The sequence below is a fragment of the Cetorhinus maximus genome, chromosome 19, assembly GCF_964194155.1.
Source record: "Cetorhinus maximus chromosome 19, sCetMax3.hap1.1, whole genome shotgun sequence".
Taxonomy (NCBI): domain Eukaryota; kingdom Metazoa; phylum Chordata; class Chondrichthyes; order Lamniformes; family Cetorhinidae; genus Cetorhinus; species Cetorhinus maximus.
The window spans coordinates 60,169,665-60,194,913 of record NC_135897.1 but is presented as its reverse complement, the minus strand read 5'-3'; the positions used below and the strand labels follow the sequence as shown (position 1 = coordinate 60,194,913).

Here is a 25,249-nt window from a genome sequence, read left to right as displayed (position 1 = left end):
TGTAAGTTATGATAAAGTGAAATGTGAAAGTCTGTGACAAATGGCAATCAGTTTATGTCTAGGACAAATGCAGAATCAGTGAATAAGTGCAGGTTTGACATGTGTATCCTTGGTTTATAGAGAAGCTGCTGTGAAGTTGTTTTTATATTAAAAGATTGAAACTTTCCTGGTAACTGCAGTGTTTATCCAAATATTTGCAAAGTTTGTGCTGTATTCAGCTTGAGAAATTTATTGTATTTGTTGTAAAATCTTTAAGGCCAGTAATAGAGCTAATAAGATTGCTTTTCTGTAGGCATGAACTTCATTTGATTAAAGTCCTTTAATGTTTGAACCCCTATTCTTGGTTCCATGATGCACCATTCAATGGCTGAGGGGTCAGAAAATGTCTCTTTAGTTTCCGATTTTTTAAAGCTAATTTTTCTGCAACAGGTCTGATGGACTCCCTTTCTCTGGGAAAGGGCAGTAATCCTTGCTTAAAAAAGTAGAACTTCACATTATGATTTTTCTAATTTTTTTTCTTTGAAGAAAACAAGAAGCAGTTTGAGATGAAGAGAAAAATGCATTACAATGAAGGCATGAATATCAAATTAGCAAGACAGTTAATTGCCAAGGACCTCGAAGATGATGAAGATGACATGAAAGGAGCTCGAGATCTAGAGGTCTTTGAAGATGGTAAACAATAAAATACTGCATTTTTACATGAAATATGTGGTTTGTAATGGATTTGGAACTAAAGTAATTTGGGGCAAATCTGATTATACCTTAGTTTTAAAATTCACAATAATTTCACAGATCAGAAACTGAAAATTTACTGTCAGCCATTCAAATATTGAAACCTATGCTAAGTGTAGGTTGTTGAAATTGTAAACTGATGTAAAGTCATTATGTTTTGACATTTAAGAAACACCTAATATTTAACACATCTAAGGACTTGTTCAGCAACACTTCTGCATTCACCTGTACAAAAAAACACAGCATGTAAAGCATCAGGACTTCAAGCATTTTAATTATAAGTTGTTCAGATTGTCCCTACTTGTTGGTAAAGTATGAATTGTCACTCACACGTAAATTTCAAGACTTGTCTGTTGGAATATTGCATAATGGCTACACTATTGCCGCCTCCTTCCACCAGTCTGCGTTATTGCTTACTCTAATTTAGAAATATTGGACTACAATTCCTAGATCTGAAAATTCTGACATAAGTTGTGAACACACCAGTATTTCCTTCACCTAACACCAGCAAGGTTAAAACCATAGTACTTAATTCCCTTGAGCCCCCTGGTGTTCTCCTTCCTGGCTGTTTGTTTGAGCTCAGCCACATGGGATAATCACAATATTTTAACAGCACAGGAGGAGGCCATTCGGCCTCCCGTGTCTGTACCGGCTCTCCAAATGAACATTATGACTTAGTGCCATTGCCCTGCCTTTTCCCCGTACCCCTGCACATTGTTTCTATTCAAGTAATCATCTAATGCCCTCTTGGATGCCTCAATTGAACCTGCCTCCACCACACTTCCAGGCAATGCATTCCAGACCCCAACCACTCGTGTGAAAAAGTTTTCTCTCACGTCACATTTGCTTCTTTGCAAATCACTTTAAATCTGTGCCCTCTCGTTCTGGATCCTTTTACGAGCGGGAACAGCTTCTCCCTATCAACTCTGTACAGCTCCCTCATGATTTTGAACGTCTCTATCAAATCTCTTAGACACCTCTCCAAGGAGAACGGTCCCAACCTCTCCAATCTATCTTCGTAACTGAAGTTTCTCATCCCTGTAACCATTCTTGTAAACCTCTTCTGCATTTTTTCCAATGTGTTCACATCCTCCTTATAGCGTGGTGCCCAGAACCATACACAATACTCCAGCTGAAGTCTAATGAGTGTCTTATATAAATTCAGCATAACCTCCTTGCTCTTGTACTCTATGCCTCTATTAATAAAGCCCAGGATACTATATGCTTTATTAACTGCTCTCTCCGCCTGTCCCTCCACCTTCAATGATATATAAACCCAGGTCTTTTTGCTCCTTTACACCCGTTAAAATTTCACCCCTTATTTTATATTGTGTATCCATGTTCCTCCCACCAAAGTGCATCACCTCACACTTGTCTGAATTGAACTTCATCTGCCACCTATCTGTCCACTCCACCAACTTGTCTAAGTCCTTTTGAAGTTCTACACTGTCCTCTTGGCAGTTCACAACACTGCCAAACTTCATACCATCTGCAAACCTTGAAATTGACCCCTGCACATCAAGACCTAGATCATTACTATATACCAGGAAAAGCAAGGGTCCCAATATCGACCCCTGGGGAACCCCACTACAAACCTTCTTCCAGTCCGAAAAATATCCATTGACCATTACACTCTGCTCCCTATTTTTCAGCCAATTTTGTATCCATGTTGCTACTGTCCCTTTTATTCCATGAGCAATAATTTTTCTCTCAAGTCTGTTGTGTGGCATTGTATCAAATGCCTTTTGAAAGTCCATGTACACCACATCAACAGCATTACCCTCATTGACCTTTTCTGTTAACCTCTTCAAAAAACTCCAGGAAGCTGGTTAAACACGATTTCCCCTTTAGAAATCCATGCTGGCTCTTAATTCTCAACCTATATTTTTCCATGTGACTACTAATTCTATCCTGAATAATTGTTTCTAGAATCTTGCCCACCACTGAAGTTAAACTGACTGATCTGTAATTGCTGGACTTATCCTTACAACCTTTTTTGAATTAGGGTATAATGTTTGCAATTCTCCAGCCGTCTGGCATCTCCCCTGAGTCTAGGGAAGACTGAAAAATTATGGCCAGTGCCCCTGCAATATCTACTCTCACTTCCTTCAATATGCTTGGATGCATCTTGTCTGGTCCTGGTGCCTTGTCAACTTTAGGTACTGACAGTTTATTCAACACTTCCTCCTTATCAATTTTGAACCTTCTAGTGACAGTTTCCTTGTATGTCACCATGGCCTGTGTAACACCTACCTCCTTGGTAAAGACCGATGCAAAGTATTCATTTAATACCTCAGTCATGGCCCCTTCATCCATGTGTAAATTCCCTTTTAGGTCCCTAATCTGCCTTACTCCTCCTTTTACCACTTTTTTACTATTTATATGCCTATAGAAGACTTTGGGATTCCCCTTTATGCTGGCTGCCAGTCTTTTCTCAGAATCCCCCTTTGCTTCTCCTGTATGTTTTTTCACCTCCCGTCTGAACCTTCTGCATTTCTCTTGGTTCTCAATTGTATTTTCTACCTGACATAAGCACACTTTTTCTTCTTTTCTTAATTTCTATCTCCTTTTCACCCAGGACGCTCTGGATTTGTTTGCCCTTTCGATGGAATATATCTTGACTGTGCCCGAACCAATTCTTTTTTGAATGTAGCCCATTGTTCAGCTACAGTTTTTCCCACCAATCTTTCGTTCCAGTCTATCTGGCCCAGCTCTGCTCTTGCCCCAGCGAAGTCTACTCTTGTCCAGTTAATTATTCTTATTCTGGATTGCCTATCGTCCCTTTCTATAATCACCCTAAAATAAACAATGATCACTGTCTCCTAAATATTCCTCCACTGACATTTGATCTCCTTGGCTCACTTCATTTCCAGGAACCAGGTCCAATAGCGCATCTTTTCTTGTTGGATTGGATGTATACTGCTGTAGAAAATGTTCCTGAACACAATCTAAGAACTTTTCCCCTCTCCGCCCTTTATACTACCACTGTCCCAGTCTATATTCAGGCAGTTAAAGCCCCCATTATAATTACTCTCTCATGCATGTATCTCTCTGCAATTTCACTGGAGATTTGTTCTTTGTCCTTCTCGCTAGTTGGTGGTCTATAGACTACACCGAACAATGTAATTGCACCCTTTTTGTTCCTTAGCTCTAGCCAAATTGATTCTGTCCTTGAGCCCTCTGGGACATCTCTTTCTCTAGCACTGCAATGCTCTCCTTAACCAATATCGCCACCCCTTCTCCTTCCCTACCTTATCTGAACACCTTGTACCCAGGAATATTTAACACCCAGTTCTGCCCTTCCTTGAGCCAGGTCTCTCTCATCGCCACATCATCATATTTCCACATGGAAATCTGCACCTGTAACTCCCCAATCTTATTCACTATACTCAGTGCATTCACATACATGCATAATAACCCTGATTTAGATTTTGTTACTTTCTCCCTCACCCCGACTCCATCTATTAACTTACTATTCTCAATTCTAGTGTTATCTGTCTCTCCCAGCATTTTGTGCATCCTGGTATTTCTCTCTGATATTCTGTCCTGGTTCCCATACCCCTGCCAACAGCGCCAGCAAAATGCCCCGCAAGGAACTCAAGTCTCAGCTCTGTTCAGATGCAACCCATCCGGCTTGCACTGGTACCATCTTCCCCAGAGCCAGTCCCAGAGTATTTCTGTACTCTCTTGCACATGGCACTGGGAGTAATCCAGAGATGATTACATTTGAGGTCCTGCTTGCTAATTTTCTACCAGCTTCCTAAATTCTGATTGCAGGACCACATCCCACTTCCTACCTAAGTTAATGGCACCAATGTGGACCATGACCTCTGGCTGTTCACCCTCCCCCAGAAGAATGTCCTGCAGCTGCTCTGTGACATCCTTGACCCTGGCATCAGGGAGGCAACATACCATCCTGGAGTCACATCTACGGCCACAGAAATGCCTGTCTGTTCCCCTAACCAATGAATCCCCTATCACTATAGCTCTTTCTTTCTTCTTCCCTCCTGTACAGCTGAGCCGCTTGTGGTGCCACAAACTTAGCTCGGACTGCACTTCTCTGAAGAACCAGCGCCCTCACCAGCCTCTAAAACGGAAAACTGATTGGTGAGCGGGACCCTAGGGGACTCCTGCACTACCTGCCTACTTCTCTTGGTCTGCCTGGTGATCACCCATTCCTTCTCTGTCTCTAGGCTCTTAAGCTGCAGTGTGACCATTTCTCTGAGCATGCCATCCAGGTAGCTCTCAGCTTTGCTGACACTCCACAGTGACTCCAGCCACTGCTTGAGCTCAAACCCGGAGCTCAAGTTTCTGCAGCTGGCAGCACTTCCTGCACATGTGGTAGTCTTGGACACCAGTAGCGTCCATGACTTTGCACATATTACAGGACATGAATTCCACTCGACTGAGCTGCCCTGCCATGTCTTAATTCTACTTCCTTTACGTTAACTTTATTCTACTTTGGATTATTTATATTACTTAATTATATTTTCCCTAAATTTACCTTATTCCTGGGACTTCTCAGTTAAATCCAAGTATAGCTACTTGTTTAAAAATATTACACTTTCTAATTTACTCACCAGGTCCTACTTACCAAGGCTGCTGCTCCTCTTTCTGAGGAAAGGTAGAAAAGGAAAAGAGCACCTCCTTCCTCCTCACCAAACTCTCTGTCACCTCTGCTCTTGAACTCTTGCCACTTGTCGTGCTGTTTTTATAGCTCCTCTGCTCTCCTCTCGGTGCTGCTGACTGCCTGGCACGGGGGTGGGGGGTGGTCCTCTCACACTCTCCTCTAGGTGCAGCTGGCTGCCTGACTCAGGGTCCTCTTCTCACACTCTCCTCCCTTTGAAACTTTTGATTTCTTGTTTGATCCTGGATCATAACCCCATATTCAATCCATCAACAAGACCACATCTATCAGTCTCTCAAAATTCATTACTTTTTTTTCTTTTAACTCAGCGACTGTGTTTTAATCCCAATCACCTTTCTTAGCTCCAGGCTCACCTTCTCCATTGCTGTCTCCAGTTGGGGTTTGCTTATAGTCCAGCTTGTCTGAATTGCTGTTGCCTGCATCTGTCATTTAAGTTCTGCTGCACTTTTGGCACCAACCTTCATTGGTTCTCTGTTAAATTTACATGTCTTATCCTTATTTACAGTCTTACTCCCGCGTACCTCTGCAACAGACTCCATCAGGTGTATTCCCTCCAAACTGTTGACTGCCTTCCTGTCCATATTCCTTTCCTTATACTCCTTCAGCCGTCTTGGGCCTACCCTGCAACTTCATTTCTAAATCACTCTTGCATCTTTGCTTTCTGCTGCTGCTTACTGTCTCTTTTGCTTTTGTTGGGCATCTTGGAATATATGATGTTGGTAATGATCTGACTCAAGATGTAGGTTGTTGCAAAGCCTTGAATAAAAATAGTATGTTCTCAATGGGAACATAGAGGAGCTAGGACCAGGTTAATGAAATGATACACCTTTGCACTTTCTGATCAGGTCTTTTGTCTTTGCATCATTGATACCAACTACGTAATTACAAATTGTAAACTAAATGACATACAGCATCCAAGCCAGTTAAAATGAGCTTTAGCGGATGATCACTTTTAACTGACGTACCAACTCATGAAACGCTAGCACAAGCTGTTATTTGTCTACAGTCCATTTGTTACCTTTATCCACCTGTTTAAAACCAACAAACACCAACCCTGTATATCCTGGCGGGTATCGCTGCTCCTGATATAAAAAGAATGGTAGCCAGCAAGAAAGAGCGACTCCGTCAAACATCAGATGAGAGGCACCCTCTACATGGTCATACACCTACACCCAGCCACCCAAAGTCAAGGAAGAGCTTCATGAACAGTGTTGTTCCATTACAATCAACCCCATCTGAAGCCCGCATCACCTTGTGGAAAGACCAGCTCACAACCCCCAGCGATGGAAATTCTACCGGATGAAAGCCTTCCCTCAGGAGCTAATTGCAACTGGGCAACCTGGAAGTGCCTTAATAGACTTAGGACTGGTGTAGGTCATTCAAAGGTGTCACTAAGCAAATGGGGATATATAACCAGCCTGACAACTTGTGAATGTGGAACTGAGCCACAGACTATGCAACATCTCCTGCAATGCCTATCGCTAGAGGAACCCTGCACTGTTGCAGATCTTGCCGAATTCAACAACAAGGCGCAAAAATGTGTCCAGTTCTGGCTGGGCCATGTATAGACTGTCCGTGGTCACGATAAGAAGAAGATCCACCTGTCAGTCTCTTAGTCCAAATTGTGAAATCTAACTTTAAAAAAGCAAAACTGGCTGATCTGTTAGCTGAAGCCAATAATGGATAGTTCTTAAATGAACAGCCCCACATAGAAATTACCAACAATAAATAAGAAGTGACTAATGTGGATAAACAAACAACATGTAGTTACCTAATAATGAGGATCAAGCAAGGTTTCTAGAATAAATTGCTTAACTTAATCTATTAATGGCTTCATCATGGGTTAGGAGTAATCACTAAAATAGGAATATGCTCAATACTATTTTTGAAAAATATTCATTTTCTGACTTTTGTGTTTTCTTTCCCACCAGATACAGATGAGGACCTTTCTGAAAATGAGGACCTTGATTCATAGAACAGAGCCATTTTTTAATTCTGGCACAAAAATATCCCAGCTAACAGCATTTGCCATCAATAGGTTTTATCTTATTGGAGCACTGAGGTGCTTCAAGGACAATCCAACTTGCATTCAGATAAGTGTAGTTCCATCTGTGCACTCAGAATTTTGCAGTCGGTGTATTTCTACAGTAATGTAAATAAAATCCTTGAGAGGTGGGCAGGAGGTGCCTGTCTGCCTGTTTTTTTTGTGCTTACACTGGGGTTGAATCACAAAGCACTTGTTTCCTGGAAACCGCAGTAGCATAGAATTAATTGACTAGAACATAGCACAGAACACCGCAGCCTCTCTTGCCTATTAAACAACTTGTGGTACTTTAGTATCTGTGTGATGCTGTGTGCACAGTGCTTAGTTCACATTGATACACTTATCCAGTTATTTTTTTGCTGAATACTTTTTCATATGATATTTGCAACAGGTAACCAGTTTTAGTTAATATTTTTGTATTTGAGGAGTTTTTGATTTCTGCAGCACTTACATTTGGAAAGTGCTCAAAATGAAAGTCCTGATAAGTGATTCGCTAGCACTTAATGCAATCTTTTGTCTTTGAAATAATTTCAGTGCTGCTGATGGTATAAGTTAACACAATTTATACTTGTGTTGATGTTAACAAGTGTCACTTAAGGATACTGCAGCCCTGTTTTTAAGGAATGCTAAAAATCTAATCAAATACATGTGAAAAGATATTTACTAAGTGCCACCATTGTCAAGAACTTACCTATAGTTTATTTTAGCTAAGGGGATAAAATCCCAATTAAGTTGCATGAATCGGAATTTGGTGTAATGTACAGCTTTACATAGGGCAATGAAAGGGATAATGTCTTCTCATAGTTTTGATTTACATGTAATTTTGTTCTCTGAAAATGTGTATCCCCACAAATTTGGATTTAAGAAATTCATTGTAACTAATGGATTTGAAAAGCACATCATTATAAAGCCCATCACTACCGGGATGAGAAGCAAGCCATTATTATAATTCAAACAAGATTGTATAATTCCATTGTCCAAAGCCTATTTTCTCTGGAATATTTTGTCTGTGGTTCTAGATGGAACATATCATTGAAGTGAATTTATTTTACAGATATGCACATCCTTGAACATTAGTAAATGTCTCAATGTTTAACAGATCACAATTGTCTTGCAATGTTTCATCTAATTATCATATCTGTATTCACTATATCTAATTCCAGCCATGGCAGAATTGGCTCCTTTTGGCCTTCACACAATATTGTGTTAACTTCAATTTAAGAAAACTATACCCATTGTGTGAATGGAGAGATAAAATAAAAGGTATACAGCCACTTTGTATAGATTCACTGAAAGTTTTATTGTCTGGTTTACTTGAGAATGAAGGGGCTATTATCCCTTTCACATTGCACTCCATATAGTTCAGTTTATATGATTATAAAAATATTTTTTAATATGAAGTAGTAAAGTACTTTGGAATGTGTTTATAATTGGATAAAACAAATTTTAGGTAAAGCTTAATTCTGAATTTATTATTGGGTCAACAGTAATAAGTAACTTGTTAATTAAATGGTAGGGTTACTAAGTTGAGAAGTGCATCTAACCTTAATACTTAAATATAAATCCTCAAATCAAACTGGTGTGCAAAAATGTCAACAATGCTTAGGAAACTAGTTTGAGGGTATGATTTGTTCAGATAGTTTGCAAAAGGCCCCAAATTTTACCCCTCACACTGATTTTTTTTCTCCTCTATTTAGGAATAGTTCTGCTCTATGGCTTATATGGTTTCATTGTAAAACTATTTATGTAAATGACTTGGATGAAAGGCACGAAGGAATAGTTGCTAAATTTGTTGACAACACAGGTAGGAAAGTACATTATGAAGAGGATGTAAGGAGGCTACAAAGTGGCATAGGTTAAGTGAGTGGGCAATGATCTGGCAAATGGACTATAATGTGGGCAAATGTGAAATTGTACATTTTGGCAGGAAGAATAAAAAAGATTATTATCTAAATGGTGAGAGATTGCAGAGCTCTAAGATTGAGGGATCTGGGTGTCCCAGTGCATGAATCACAAAAGTTAGTATGCAGGCACAGCAGGTAATTAGGAAAGCTAATAGAATGTTATCATTTATTGTGAGGGGAATTGATTACAAAAGTAGGGAGGTTATGCTTCAGTTGTACAGGGTATTGGTGAGACCACATCTGGAGTATTCCCTACAGTACTGGTCTCCTTACTTAATGAAAGGTGTAAATGTGTTAGTAGTAGTAGTAGTTCAGAGAAGGTTTACTAGACTAATACCAGGAATAGGCAAGTTGTCTTATGAGGAAAGGCTGGACAGGTTAGGCTTGTATCCACTGGAATTTAGAAGAGTAAGCAGTGTCTTAATTGAAACTTTTAAGTTCCTGAGGGGTCTTGACAGGGTGGATGTGGAGAGGATGTTTCCTTTTGTAGGAAAATCTAGATCTAGGGGTTTAAAAATAAGCGGTCGCTCATTTAAGACAGAGATGAGGAGAAATTTTTTTCTCTCTGAAGGTTGAGTGTTTTTGGAACTCTATTCCTCAAAAGGCAGTGGAAGCAGAGTCTTTGAATGTTTTTAAGGCAGAGTTAGATTCTTAATTAGCAAGGAGGTGAAAGGTTATCGAGGGTGGGCAGGATTGTGGGGTTTAGGTTACATTTAGATCAGCCATGATCTTATTGAATGACAGAGCAGGCTCAAGTGGCCGACGACTCCTAATTCTTATGTTTGTATGTAAAAGGTGACAGTATCATCAGCTGTAACACTTTGTACATAGTTTTTTAACTGTATTTAGTTTTCACAAATTATTTTTATAGGAGACCTTAAGTTCAAGATCCTTCAGATTTGATTTTGATAAGGCAGTAAACAGGAAAAAAGCGTGATTGAAATTGAACATAAATTATAGATTTATTTTGGTCTTAGATATTTTAATGCATTATTTACACTTTTTATATATAATGTACTGCATTGTTCCATTCAAAGAAATAATCATAGAAATATCTATTTAACACATTGGGGTAGATTTTAACTTTGTGTGATAGTTTAAAATGAGAGATAATGACAACCCATTAGTAAATGGAAATGAAAAAAGAGGTTGCCAATTTGCTATTACCTGCGTTATACTATCACATGGTCAAAATCTAGCCCCACTTGTCTGAAAAAGGATACATGTTGACATTTAAGATTGAAAAACTGTATATAAAGTGTCTTGTTAAACTTTTGCTTGTTTAATAGAAGCATATATATGATTTACCTTTCAAAAATTCTTGATACTTCCTTCCCTTTAGCCTCTTCCTTTCTTTCCGCTTCTAAAGTACACTGATTCCTACTCTATCCATTACTCCATTTGTATTTTAAAAAAAAATCTGTTCAAGACCATGGATCTTTCTTTATATTGTTGGCAAAGTGGAATTCAATACATCCAAACTCCTGGTATGAAATGGCCTTATGAAAACAAATCACTGTAAAATGGAACTAGAGTAAAAATAGCTGAAGAAATGACTTAAATGTTGGACAAAGAAAGCAAACTCGATATTAAGTCATAAATGAAATACATTGTCCAAAATTGATTTGGATTTTGTACAGCAACCAAATAATGCAAATGGATTTCGGGCTTGATGTTCTTGGGATCTATTGTTTTTAAGAGGTAACTGATAGTTATTGCATAGGGACATCATTGATGATAGCTTCTTAGTGTTACTTAATGAAATTTAATCATACATTTGCAACAAAAGAGGCAGTTTTGCTGTGTAATCCTCCACAAGTACAACCTTTACAAATGTATTTGTGTTTGAATTGAATGTATTGAAATAAAGTTGCTGCTAATTCTATTAAACTCTTACCTTTCACTACTCAAACATGGTTGAGCATGCAACAATGAGCAATAAATTGTTTTCTTCATGAAAGAGTTTAAAATGAGATCAAATCCACATTTACATCAGACAGACATTTGATTGTGACCTGGGTCAATGGAGCTCTGAATTTTCCATATCTATAATGTGGTTTCGCATTCAATTTGGGGAAAAGGATTGAGGTGAATGCAGAAGAGGACCCACTTTTTTTTTTAGAAAAAACATCTCCTGATTATAACTGTTGGAAAATTTTGAGACTTGAGTTCAATGTTTGTGTTTTCCATCCCCATGGGCAGCAGAATCAGATGTCTTAAATTTGTTTTCTGTTTTGCCATTTGATTTAACCTGAAATTTGTTTTAATTGTAATTGGTTTATGACAACAACCTACTGATAGTCTAGTCATGTGATGCCATGTAGACGTTTCTTTTCCTGGGCTTTGGTCAAAGCTATACTTATTACCTGTCCCTATTTGCCCTGATGGTATCAAGAGTGTGTAGTGTATCCAAAGATCGATGTGATGTGTGCAGTGTTTGGGTGAAGAGAGTTAGCGTGCTTTGTGCTTTTGCCTGCTAGTTTGCTTATTTTCAGCTTACACTGCTGGCTAGCAGAATTGTTTAAAAAAAGAGTCAAATGTCTAAGTCTCTCCCTGTCAGTACTCTCCATCAGCAAGTTCTCAACTGTGCCTCCTTGTGGTGACACAAGAAAACTGGGTCCCTCACGGCCCTAGGCTAAAGCTTTGAGGAACCCTGAGGAGGTTTGGCCCCCAGGCATGCAGTGTGCTGGCCTGCCAATATGTACACATGCCTTGGCACTCACAAACCAAACTCCCAGCTATGGGCGAAGAGCTCACAGTCTCGTAGATACCTCGGCAGAGTTGAAGGCTAAGGGAGTAAGCCCTTAGCGTGGAGAATGAGTGCTACAGTAGGGAGGTTACAGCTGAAGCATAATCTCCCTACTTTTGTAATCAGTTCCCCTCACAATAAATGATAACATTCTATTAGCTTTGCTAATTACCTGCTGTACCTGCATACTAACCTTTTGTGAGGTTAGTATGCAGGTACAGCAGGAATTGATTACAAAAGGAGGGAGGTTATGCTTCAGTTGTAAAGGACATTGGTGAAACTGCATCTGCAGTAATGTGTACAGTACTGGCCTCCTTATTTAAAGAAAGATGTAAATGCATTAGACGCTGTTTAGAGAAGATTCACTAGACTAATACCAGGAATGTCTTTGAGGAAAGGTTGCACAGATTAGGCTTGTATCCACGAGTTTAGAAGAGTAAGAGGTGACTTAATTGAAATCTTTAAGATTCTGAGGGGTCTTGGGAGAATATGGGAGAATCTAGAACTAGGGGTCACTCATTTAAGACAGAGATGAGGAGAATTTTTTTTCTCTGAGGGTTTTCAGTCTATGGAAGCAGAGTCTTTGAATATTTTTAAGGCTAGATAGATTCTTGATTAACAAGGTGGTGAAAGGTTATTGGGGGGTAAGCTGGAATGAGAGGTTTAGGTTACATTCAGATCAGCCATGATCTTATTGAATGGTGGAGCAGGCTCAACAGGTCAAGTGGCCTACTCCTAATTTGTATGTTCATATGTATCCGATGGTGGAAGGGACCATTGTGACCTACTGGTCAGTCACCACAGCTGGGAACCCTCTGGCCACCAAAGGGAGGCAGTTGCCACATAAGTGCCAGGCAATGATCATGCCCAACAAGAGAGAAGCTAACATCTTGCCTTGACATTCAATGGCATTACCATCACTGAATTCCCCACTATCGACATCCTGGGGGTTACCATTGACCAGAAACTGAACTGGACCAGCCATATAAATACTGTGGCAAAAAGAGCAGTTCAGAGACTGGGAATTCTGTAGTGAGTAACTTATCTCCTGACTCTCCAAAGCCTGTCCATCATCTAAAGGGCACAAATCAGGAGTGTGGTGGAATACTCTCCACTTTCCTGGATGAGAGTGCAGCTCCAACAATACTCAAGAAGCTTGATTGACACCCCATCCACCACCTTAAACATTCGTTCCCTCCACCACCGTCGCATAGTGGCAGCAGTGTGTACTGTCTACAAGATGCACTGCAGCAACTCACCACGGCTCCTTTGACCGCACGTTCCAAACTCATGACATCTACCACCTCAAAGGAGAAGGGAACACCACCAGCTGCAAGTTCCCCTCCAAGTCACACACCATCCTGACCTAGAACTATATTGCTGTTCTTTCACTGTTGGGTCAAACTCCTGGAACTCCCTCCATAACAGCGCTGTGGGTGCACCTACACTACTTTTCCTGTAGTGGTTCAAGGCAGCGGGTCACCACCAGCCTCTGAAGGGCTGTTAGGGATGCGCAACAAATGCTGGCCTGGCCAGTGATGCCCACACCCTGTGAAAGAATAAATACATTTTTGAAAAGGTGCTGACCCGCCATGATCCATGTGCTTCACTGGATGTTTGGAGCTTAAGGGTTTCCACTCAACAAGCGGACGTAAGCCATTTCACCAGGCAAACAGCAGAAAGAAAGAAGATGCCAACTCAATTGCCAAGCTGGAACGTCAGGACCATATGCCTGGGATTAACAGACGACTTGGAGCTAGTTGATAACACACACAAGACAGCTGTGATCAACAAGGAACTTCATAGGCTGGTGGTGTGTAGCATTTCAGGAAAAAATCTACCATATTCACTCAGGGGTTACTATGGGCAATAAATACAGCCTTGCCACTGGTGCGGATAACCTGAGAAGAAATGCCTTTTAAAAGGATATTCAAATATGTTTCTGCTGGCTGTTTACTCTCTCCAAGTTGAATTGGTCCCTGTCTCAACACTTCTGTGGCAATACATTCCATACTCTTAACAGCTTTGCATAAAGAATTTTTCCTAACCTCAGTTTGGTAATTTTAAACACCTCTTAAATCTGCTGAATTTACAAGATCTCTAGATTTAATGTTTTGTTTAATGTGGCACTTGAAAGTATACATGGTATTTCCAACTATGACCTAACTGTTTTTGGGTACAAATTTATCATATTTTTTCTTTCTACTCTTTTCCCCTATTTATAGAACCTAGAATGCACATGAACATTTTATGGCTTTATCTACCTGCAATTGCATTTTCAAGCAGTTTATTTGCATCCTAGGTCTCTTTGTGCCTACACATTCTTCAGTATCTTTTCTTTGAGTATGTACTTTCATTCTTGAATTTCCTCCATAAATGCATCAGCTTACATTTCGTATTAAATTACATCTGTCAACTGCCTTCCCAATCTGCAAATATGTCTGTCCCCTTTTACAGCTCACTTTCCCCTCGCTGTTTTTTTAAACCCCTTGTACTACGAAAAATTACTGGTAATACTAAAGAAAAGGAGGAAAGAAAAAGCAAAGTTCAGAAGGGGTATGAAATTAAAGGATGATGTTTACTTTTAACAGTTTCCATGATAAATGACAGGAATTTTAATAGAAATTCATGACTTTAAAATGGGGATTGAATTGTGTATCCCTGATGGTCCAATCGACGTTTAGTCTCTCATTCTGCTTTATCTGATGAGGACATTTGTCTTGACTCCTTTTGTGCCACATCATGGGAGGTCAGTTAGTAATAAAGAATATTTTGTGTGGTGCACAATTCCTGTCCACAAACTGTATTCCTTCTTATCACAATTTTGTAAACATTGTATTAGGAAAAGGGTGGCACGGTGGTGCAGTGGTTAGCGCTGCTGCCTCACAGCTCCAGGGACCCAGGTTTGATCCTGACCTTGGGTGTCTGTGTGGAGTTTGCATGTTCTCCCCGTGATTGTGTGGGTTTCCACCAGGTGCTCCCGTTTCCGCCCACCATCTAAAGACGTACTGGTTAGGTGCATTGTCTACCGTAAATTGTCCCCCAGATTTTCTTTATTCATTCATGGGATGTGGGCTTCACTGGCTGGGCAAGCATTTATTGCCCGTCCCTAGTTGCCCTTGAGAAGGTGGTAGTGAGCTGCCTTCTTGAACCGCTGTAGTCCATGTGGTGTGGGTACCACCCACAGGGTTGTTAGGGAGGGAGTTCCAGGATTTTGACCCAGCGACGGTGAAGGAATGGCGATATATTTCCAAGTCTGGATGGTGAGTGACTTGGAGGGGAACTTCCAGGTGGTGGTGTTCCCATCTATCTGCTGCCCTTAGTCTTCTAGATGGTAGTGGTCGTGGGTTTGGAAGGCGTTGCCGAAGGAGCCTTGGTGAATTCCTGAAGTGCATCTTGTAGATGGTACACACTGCTGCTACTGTGTGTTGGTGGTGGAGGGAGTGAATGTGGATATGGTGCCAATCAAGTGGGCTGCTTTGTCCTGGATAGTGATCAGCTACTTGAGTGTTGTGGGAGCTGCACTCATCCAGGCAAGTGGGGAGTATTTCACCACACTCCTGACTTGTGCCTTGTAGATGGTGGACAGGCTTTGGGGAGTCAGGAGGTGGCTTACTTATTGCACCATTCTTGCCGCATTTGGACATTGCTTCAGTATCTGAGGAGTCGCGAATGGTGCTGAACATTATGCAATCATCAGCGAACTTCCCCACTTCTGACCTTATGATGGAAGGAAGGTCAGTGATGAAGCAGCTGAAGATGGTTGGGCCGAGGACACTACCCTGAGGAACTCCTGCAGTGATGTCCTGAAGCTGACCTGAGATGACTGACCTCCAACAACCACAACCATCTTCCTTTGTGCTAGGTATGACTCCAACCAGCGGAGAGCTTTCCCCCGATTCCCATTGACTCCAGTTTTGCTAGGGCTCACTGATTGCCACACTCCGTCAAATTCTGCCTTGATGTCAAGGGCAGTCACTTTTACCTCACCTCACCAGTGTGTGTGTCTGGGTGAGAGTGTGTGCCCTGTGATGGACTGGCGTCACGTCCTGGGTGTACCCCTTCTAGCGCCCATTGACTGTCGGGATAGGCTCCGACAACCCGTGACTCTGAATTGGATGAAGCAGTTCTGGAAAAGTGAGTGAGTGTATTAGTAAAATCCTATTTAAAGATTTAAATGTTTCCAAACTATCATCAGATTTGATGGCACTAGAGTTAATTTCAGGAGCGTCTTCCAAATTCACCTGCCTTGCACCCAGGTAGGTTTTAGGGTTGGATTTTCCTCAGACAAATTCAGTAATACCAATCCTCTGTCTCAAATCAAGAGACAAAAAAGATTTGGTATATAAAACATAAGTTGCAACTATTTTAATCAAATGTAAACCATAGGGGGAAAACTGAAAAAAACATACAAAATTATCAAAATGGAAAACATCTCTTTGTAATGTCCTATCAAATATTAACAGCATAGGAACTAATGACTTAATTTACCCTCTTGAGGGGAAAAAGTGCCATAGTAATATGTTAATCTGGGCAATGCTTAACCAAATTAAAATGTTCTACAAGGAAATATTAACAAATCCCTGGTTTCAGTGTTCTAGTGGAGATTACACTGAACTGGAAGAAAAAGACAAGTCAACATTGCTGGAAAGCTTGTTGAATGAAAATGGTTATTTGCAGAAATTGCTTGTGCGGCCTGGTTCTGGTTATACAATATAACATGTTTGCACTTTACTAAATAATCTTGGAAATGTGCAAAATAGGGCTCTTAGCAATCTTTCACTAACCTTTCACTTTAAAATATAAACAATTCAGAGAAAATGAATAAAAACTACATGAAGATTAACAATATTTAAAATCCATGCAGCTCTGATCACTCAGTGTGGTAAAGTAGCACCATCCCCAAGTTGCTGGAAACAGCATAATCTAAGTGACCAGTCTCTGTTTGTCTTTGTGCCATGACTGAGTCAGAGCAGGGTGCCGATCTTGTATCCTGCGTGGAAGTCTTCTTTGAAGGGGAAATTCGGTCCACTGTCATCCCTGACATAAAGCTTACCAGTAAGTTGCTATCAGGCACAACCGGTACAAGCTGCCTGCCCCACAACTGTTGGAGCTTCTGTTTCAGTAAACTTTAGGAAAATCCTTAGGCCAGGATTTTTAGGATGGCGGGGTTTCTCTTCCTGCCATCTGAAGATTCAGCACAAAATACATCCCCCACCTTGCAGCAATTTCGCACTCCAATGAGCGTTATTTGACTTGAGATGGGACCTCCATCTCTCACTTGGGAGCAAGCCGCACCTTAGAGAACTGCCAGTCAATCTGATTGGCCAGCAGCTCTCTATCCGTGCAACGCCAGAAGTTGCAGTGTCCAGGACTGGGACTGCAAGCAGTCCCCAGATCCCAAGTATTGGGAGTCAAGGGGATCTCAGGGCGGGGGAGGGTGAACAGAGGGGGATTGGGTGTCGGTGGAGAGGCTGGGGGTGGAGAGATGTGCTGTGGTTAGCAGACCTTAAGTAGGGGGTGAGGGGGTGCCTGAGGTTAAAAGGGGACTGTTGATGGAGGTGCCCCACTCTCCACCCCACCTCCTTCCCAGCTGAGGCCTGAGCTCGATTTATTTTTGAGCTTCCCCCATACCTTGGAACTCCTCCCACCAGCCTGAAAATTGAGGCTGGGTGGGAGATGGCCTCTAAGTGGTCAATAATTTGGCCACTTAAGGCATCAGTTCAGGTAAAATTGTGGAGAGGTCAGAGCGGGCGGGAACTTATCGGGAAGGCCCTCCAACAAACCTTACGCTCACCTTCCCCTACCTACAAACCCACTGGTGAGGGAATGTAAAATGCTGCCCTTGGTCTCTTTCACCAGGCACTTAGGTGTTTAAAAAGAGATTGCAAGATTTGAAGGTTCTATCGTGAGAATCATGCGCGAGGTTCAGAAATCATATGGTTCCAAATGAATTTGTGAAAGTTGGTGGGCGGGTGGGTTGGAGAACTGGTGGGAAAACAATGTTGCTTCAGTGATGGAGGCCTGACTGAGTTAAGTGTCTGTCAGGTGCTCAATTTGCCAGTGTCAGATCTTCCCCAGGATTCAGCATCCTGGGGGCAGAAATCCTGCCTGCCAAAAGCTGTTGGCCAATCAGAGGTTGGCAGCTCTTGATTGCTGGGAGTGCCACCGGGAGCAGTGGCTGCTACAACACTGGCATCTAACTGACAATGTGGAAAAGTTCTCAAGTATGTCCTGTCTATAAAAAGCAGGACAAATCCAATCTGACCAATTACTGCTCCACCAGTCTACTCTCGATTATCAGCAATGGGATGGAAAATACCGTTGACAGTCCCACCAAGTGGCACTTAGACAGCAATAACCTATTCCCTGATGCTGAGTTTGGGTTCCACCAGAAGCACTCAGCTCCAGACCTCATTAATAGCCTTGGTCCAAACATGAATAAAAGAGCTGAATTCCAGAAGTGAGGTGAGAGTGACTGCCCTTGACATCAAGGCAGCTTTTGACTGAGTGTGGAATCCAATAGCCCTAGAAAAAAATAGGTCAATGGGAATCAAGGGAAAACACTGCATTGTTTGGTATCATACTTAGAATAATCTTCAGCTGCTTCTACAAAACCTATTCCCCCTCACCGCCAACATAAAATCAAATGTGGAGATGTTTGCTGATGATTGCATAGCATTCAATACCATTTGCGACACCTCAGATACTGAAGCAGTCCACTTCCTTTTGCAGCAAAAGCTGAAACCGATGGGGGCCTTGCCCAGCGGCTGGAAAGCTGGTGAGAACCCTATGTTGCCTCTTTTAGGGTAGGCCCACTATATTGAGTACCACGCAGGCACTTAACTGGACATTGGTAGGCCTTTGACAGAATTAAGGACCATGGGGACAGAAGTCCCACCTACCAAGAGTTGCTGGCCAATCAGAGGCCAGCAGCTCCATTGAATGGCAGCGCAACTGGGACTCTTTCAAGTCCAAACCAAATAAACTAAATCAACAAATCAGGTGACAAATTAAAAGGCAGCCCCTTAAAGGGAAGCTGCAAAAACAAAAGACAACGTTTAAAGGAAACTTTCCAACATTATATCAAAATGCAATTAAGGGGGGTCAATAAAACACCCCAGTCCGTGCGGTGCCCACCATAGTGCCACTGGAGAGGCAGTGGCTTCTGCCATAACTACACACACCTAAATCCCAGCATTGTCACTGGGCCTCAGGTGACCTATAGCTGCAAGGGGGCCACAGGGTGTGGGGAGTTGGGTTTGAAGCAAGGAGTGTGGCTCTGAGCAGGCCTCCCCTTCCTGATGCTGGTTCCCTTGATCAGGTACTGAGTTTCTTACTACAAAGAAGCCGCCCCGCCCCGCATCTCCTGGGAGCCCACAAGCAACACCACCCCCCCCCATGGCCCCCATGGGTTTGCTTGTCATGCTCACCACATGGTGAGCCACCCACCCAGTGGCAGTAGGATGAGGCCTTTAGGTGGGCATTAATTGCCCATTTAAAATCTTCAATTTGCAGTGGGGCAGGAAAGCCGTCCATGGGCTTTCCTGCCATGGATTTAATTTGGGTCCCCATCCACCCTCCTCCCACCTGATGAAATGCCCCCCACCACCAAACTCGCCAAGTGAAGGGCATTAAATTCCACCTTTTTTCTCATTTATTTTAATTTCTCAATCACTTGGAAGACAGTTTGTTGGCCTATGTCAAAAGGTACACTCTCTGAAGCTTACTTTCAAATTTATTGTGCTCCAGAAAAGCCAAACATTTAATTTCAAATATAGCAACTTAGGAAGCTTTTCTGTTTTCAATATACACTGATCATTAGAAGATGATTAATTCAAAAAGATATCTCGGGAAAATTAGTCAATTTTTAATGAAAGGAAACTTAATCAAATGAACTGTGGGGAAGGAATGAATGCATCAGGAGAGGAACACAGTAAACACTGTAACACCAGAACACATTTGTTTCTACCAAAACTTTATCCAATTATTTCTAACAACTTGTTAGGTTCTTTCCATTTGAAAGTAAATTCCTGTTTCTCTTCCTGATACATCAAATAATGAAACAGCGGTAATACATAGAATATTTTTGCTTTGGACCTTTGTACAATTTGATTTTAATCACTGTAATGTTTCTTTAACATCCGTAATACAGAGTGATATCTGAGCATTTTCCAACAAATGGAGTATAATGTGGGAAAATGTGAAATTGTCTATTTTGGCAGGAAGAGTAAAAGATAAGCATATTATCTAAATGATGAGAGATTGCAGAGCTCTGAGATGAGGAGGGATCTGGGGATCTTACTGCATGATTTACAAAAGGCTAGTATGCAGGTACAGCAAGTAATTAGGAAAGCTAATAGAATGTTATAGTTTATTGTGAGTGGAATTGAATACAAAAGTAAGGAGGTTATGCTTCTGTTGTACAGGGCATTGAAAGACCACATTTAGAGTACTATTGGTCACCTTATTTAAGGAAGGATGTAAATGCATTGGAAGCACTTTGAGAAGGTTTACCAGACTAATACCTGGAATGGGTGGGTTGTTTTATGAGTAAAGGTTGGACAGATTAGGCTTATATCCACTGGAATTTAGAAGATTAAGAGGCGACTTGATTGAAACACATAAGAAATGAGGGGCCTTGACAGGGTGCATGTGGAGAGGATGTTTCCTCTTGTAGGAGAATCTGGAACTCGGGGTCACTGTTTTAAAATGAGGGAGATGAGGCGCATTTTTTTCTCTCAAAAGGTCGTGAGTCTATGGAACTCTCTTCTTGGATAGGTGGTGAAAGCAGAATCTTTGAATATTTTTAAGGCAGAAGTGGATAGGTTCTTGGTAAGCAAGGGGGTGATAAGTTATCGGGGGGTGGGGGGGGGCGGGGGGCAGATTTGAGGTTACTATCAGATCAGCCATGATCTTATTAAATGGCGGAGTAGGTTCAAGAGGCCGAATGGCCTACTCCTGCACTCCTGCTCCTTGTTCGTATGTTCATACAACAGGAGGTAAAAAGGGGAAATTAGAAAGCTCAAGTAGATAAAGGCAGGATCAGAGACAGGGGAGGTTGAAAGCAGATGGCAAGACAGAGGGATATTGGGTGGACATTGGAGTGGGCTGAAGTTCCAGGTGTCAGAACATGGATGCTAAAAGAAAAAGCAATGATGTGGCAAGGACTAGATTTCAAGAAATGTGTGTGCGCACACAGGAATGTGAGTCTAGAAATCATTGAAACAAGCCCTGCAGGGAGTTGAAAGTAAAATTAAGGAGCTTGAAGTCCACTTAAAGGGGCAAAGAGAGTCAGTAGAACCTGGTAAAGATAGTGATTACAAGAGTTTGGAACTTTGCACAAGTAAGGACTTGCACAATTGTGTTCTTAGTTGAAAGCAAAATACTGCAGGTGCTGGAAATCTGAAACAAAAACAAAAATAGCTGGAAAAGCTCAGCAGGTCTGACAGCATTTGAGGAGAGAGAAAAACAAAGTTAACGTTTCAAGTCCATATGAAGAAGGGTAATACAGACTCAGAACATTAACTTTGTTTTTCTCTCTCCACAAATGCTGTCAGACCTGCTGAGCTTTTCCAGCATTTTCTGTTTTTGTGTTCTTAGTTGGTTGTATTTGTGAAGGGTGGAGGCAGGAAAGGCTGATTAGGAGAGTATTAATGAAATTAACCCTTAGTTAATCAAAGCATATCTGAGAAATTAATCAGCACGGGAGAAAGACAGGAGAAAACGATGCCATGGAGATGGAGTAAAAACATACTTAATAATAGAATGAATATGGAGAAGGAAGCTCCACTCACTATTGAGCAGTAAGCCAAAATTCTGCACTGCAGGCCTAGACTAGGGCATCAGTTGGGAAGACTGGTGGATTTGATGCTAAACGCATGTAGATTCTGGCAGAAGCTGAACAGGACAGCTTAAATTTTGGCAACATAAAACTGATTCACTATGATATGACTTAATGTGAGAAAATTTAATCAAAGATTATAAAATCTGCTTCTTGTTAGAAAACACAGATAGTAGCCTGGTGTGTTGGAAATAGTTAGAATTATAAAATGATGGGTCAGGGTATATGGAAGCAGACAGTTTCCAGGATTTAAGGGGTCAGGAACAAGAAATCAGATTAAATGTATGAGATTCAGTACCATTTTCAGGTAAAACATCTTTACAAAGAGAATATGAAACTATGGAATTCACTTCCTGGGATTGAGGCACAAACTCTGTCATCATCCATAATTAGATTGGATAGGTGGATGAAGTAAAAGAGGTTGACATAAACAGGATGGATAAATGTGATTAAAACTATTTGATTGTGTGGAGATTAAATGTTGTGCCGAATGGTCTGTTTGTCTTTCTCCTGGCCAGCCTCCCATCTTCCACTCTCTAAGAACCTGAGCTCATCCAAAACAATGCTGCCACATCCTAACTGACACCAAGTCCCGTTCACCCATCACCCTTGTGCCCGCTGACCCACATTGATCCAGCAAAACCTCACCTTTTAAAAAATTGTCACACTTGTGTTCAAATCCCTCCATGGTGCCTCACTATTTCTGCAACCACCTCCAGCCTCCCAAGATGTCTGTGGTCCTCCAATTTTAGCCTCTTATCCCCAATTTCATTTTCTCCTCCAGTGACAGCTACATCTTCAGCTCCATGGCCTTAAGCTCTGGATTTCCCTCCTTGAACCTCTCTGCCTTCTGCAAAATAATTATCTCTTTGGCCAAGCTTTTTGTCACCTGGCCTAATCTCATGTGGCCCATATCAATTTTATCTGATAATGCACCTGTGAAGCAGTGCCTTGGAACATTTTACTGCTGTTATGATCTCTATAGAGACTGCTAACTTTTTGAAAAGAAAGGAATTGACACAATGCCAACAGAAGGAAAACTGCTGAACAAGATTTCACCTTTTAGAACTTTTAATGTGACAAACCAACTAAAGTCAACATTAACTAAAATCAACATAATTCAAGCATTAATTAGCAAGCGAAGGATATTTCAAACAAAGAAGTAAATTTCACTTTAAACAGTCAACGCAACAAAGATATGCCTCATATAGTTACAGGTACTCGCATTACTTCCCGCACAAATATGGTGCCACTTGTAATCTTGCAGTCTTTCCAACTTAGCCTCTGCAATGTAGGATCTCTCACTTCTCACTCAATCATTTCGGCCCTTGAGTCGCATTCACCAGTAGCCGTATTCCATCTGAAGTTTCTGGACATGGTTACGGCCAACAAGGGTCACAATAGTTCTGATGGCACAGAATCTCCAAAGGCTCCCTTCTCCAAACTCTTTAAATGGTCTGGTGGGCTCTGGCAACACGGAAACAGCAGCAATGCATTTTGTCCTATCCACAATCCTTTGCCTTTCCATACAGCTCCCTGTCACTTTCAACTATATACCATGCACGGTAAGTGTCTGCTTTGTTATGCTTTAACACCAGGATCTGTTCAAAAAACTGCCAAATAGAAAAACAGGCTGAAACTCAACATTATTGCAATTAACTTTCCATTTACCCTTTTTTCTTAGCTTGTCATTCCCATGCCAACCCCAGGAACATGGGCATTTCTTGGAATCTAATGATGTCATAATCAGGAAACGAATGAACACTTTCAGAATGCTCCCCAATTCATTGCACAAAAGAAATACATCTTTTCCCAGCAGACATGGGTTCTCACAATATGTTAAATAATGCTTAATGCAAGTTTTGTTTGTAACTACTATGTATTTCTATGTATGTTTATAACATAGCTAAGAGGATGGAAAACCTAAATCCAGAATAATACTTTAATATTGAAAGCAGGACAAGGGCATATAGATTTAAACTAGTAAAAGGTAAATTTAACTGAGGGCAGGAAATTCTTCTTTACACCAAGAGTGATCTTGATGGGCACTTCGAGAAACTCAAGGTAATCAGGAAGAGTCAGCATGGTTTTATGAAAGGGAAATCATGTTTAACCAAGTTATTGGAATTCTTTGAAGGAGTAACTCGCACTGTGGATAAAGGGGAGCCTGTAGACATGCTGTACTTGGATTTCCAGAAGGCATTTGATAAGGTGCCACATCAAAGGTTATTGCAGAAAATAAAAGCTCATGGTGTAGGAGGTAACATGGTGTAGGATGCAAGATTGGCTGGCTGGCATAAAACACAGAGTATGCATAAATGGGTCTTTTTCTGATTGGCAGGATATGAAGAGTGGAGTCCTGCAGGGATCTGAGCTTGGGCCTCAACTTTTTACAATTTACATCAATGACTTAGATGAGGGGAGTGAGGCACGGTAGCTAAATTTGCAGATGACACAAAGTTAGGTAGGGAAGTATGTTGTGAAGAGGACATAAGAAGGAGTCCATATCCAAATGCAGCAAGACCTGGACAATACCCAGGCTTGGGCTGACAAGTGGCAAGTAACATTCATGCCACACAAGAGCCAGACAATGACCATCTCCAACAAGAGAGAATTTAACCATCACCCCTTGACATTTAATGGCATTACCATGGCTGAATCCCCCCACTCTTAACATCCTAGGGGTTACCATTGACCAGAAACTGAACTGGACTAGCCCTATAAATACTGTGGCTACAAGAGCAGGTCAGAGGCTAGGAATCCTGCAGCGAGTAACTTACCTTCTGACTCCCCAAAGTCTGTCCATCATCTAAAAGGCACAAGTCAGGGGTGTGATGGAATATTCTCCATTTGCTTGGATGAGTGCAGCTCCAACAACACTCAAGAAGTTTGACACCATCCAGGACAAAGCAGCCCGTTTGATTAGCACCCCGTCCACAAACATTCACTCCCTCCACCACCAATGCACAGTGTGTACCATCTACAAGATGCATTGCAGAAACTCACCAAGGCTCCTTAGGCAGTATCTTCCAAATCCACGACCACTACCATCTAGAAGGACAAGGGCAGCAGATACATGGGAACACCACCACCTGGAAGTTCCCCTCCAAGCCACTCACCATTCTCAGTTGGAAATATATCGCCGTTCCTTCACTGTTGCTGGGTCAAAACCCTGGAACTCCCTTTCTAACAGCACTGTGGGTGCACCTGCACCACAGAGACTGCAGCGTTTCAAGAAGGCAACTCACCACCACCTTCTCAGGAGCAATTAGAAATAGGCAATAAATGCTGGCTTAGCCTGTGAAGCCCACATCCTGCAAATGAATAA

General features: G+C 41.5%; 1 protein-coding gene across 1 annotated transcript in view; it reads left to right on the top strand.

Moving 5' to 3' along the window:
• ppp1r2 (protein phosphatase 1, regulatory (inhibitor) subunit 2) overlaps nt 1-11,218 on the top strand; it is a 31,126-nt gene extending 19,908 nt beyond the window's left edge. Inside the window, exons 5-6 of the mRNA XM_078563910.1 lie at nt 526-672; nt 7,312-11,218. Coding sequence (XP_078420036.1) covers nt 526-672; nt 7,312-7,355 — 191 coding nt within the window. The 3' untranslated portion in view covers nt 7,356-11,218. The remainder of the gene's footprint in view (nt 1-525; nt 673-7,311) is intronic.
• Nucleotides 11,219-25,249: the final 14,031 nt, after the last annotated feature.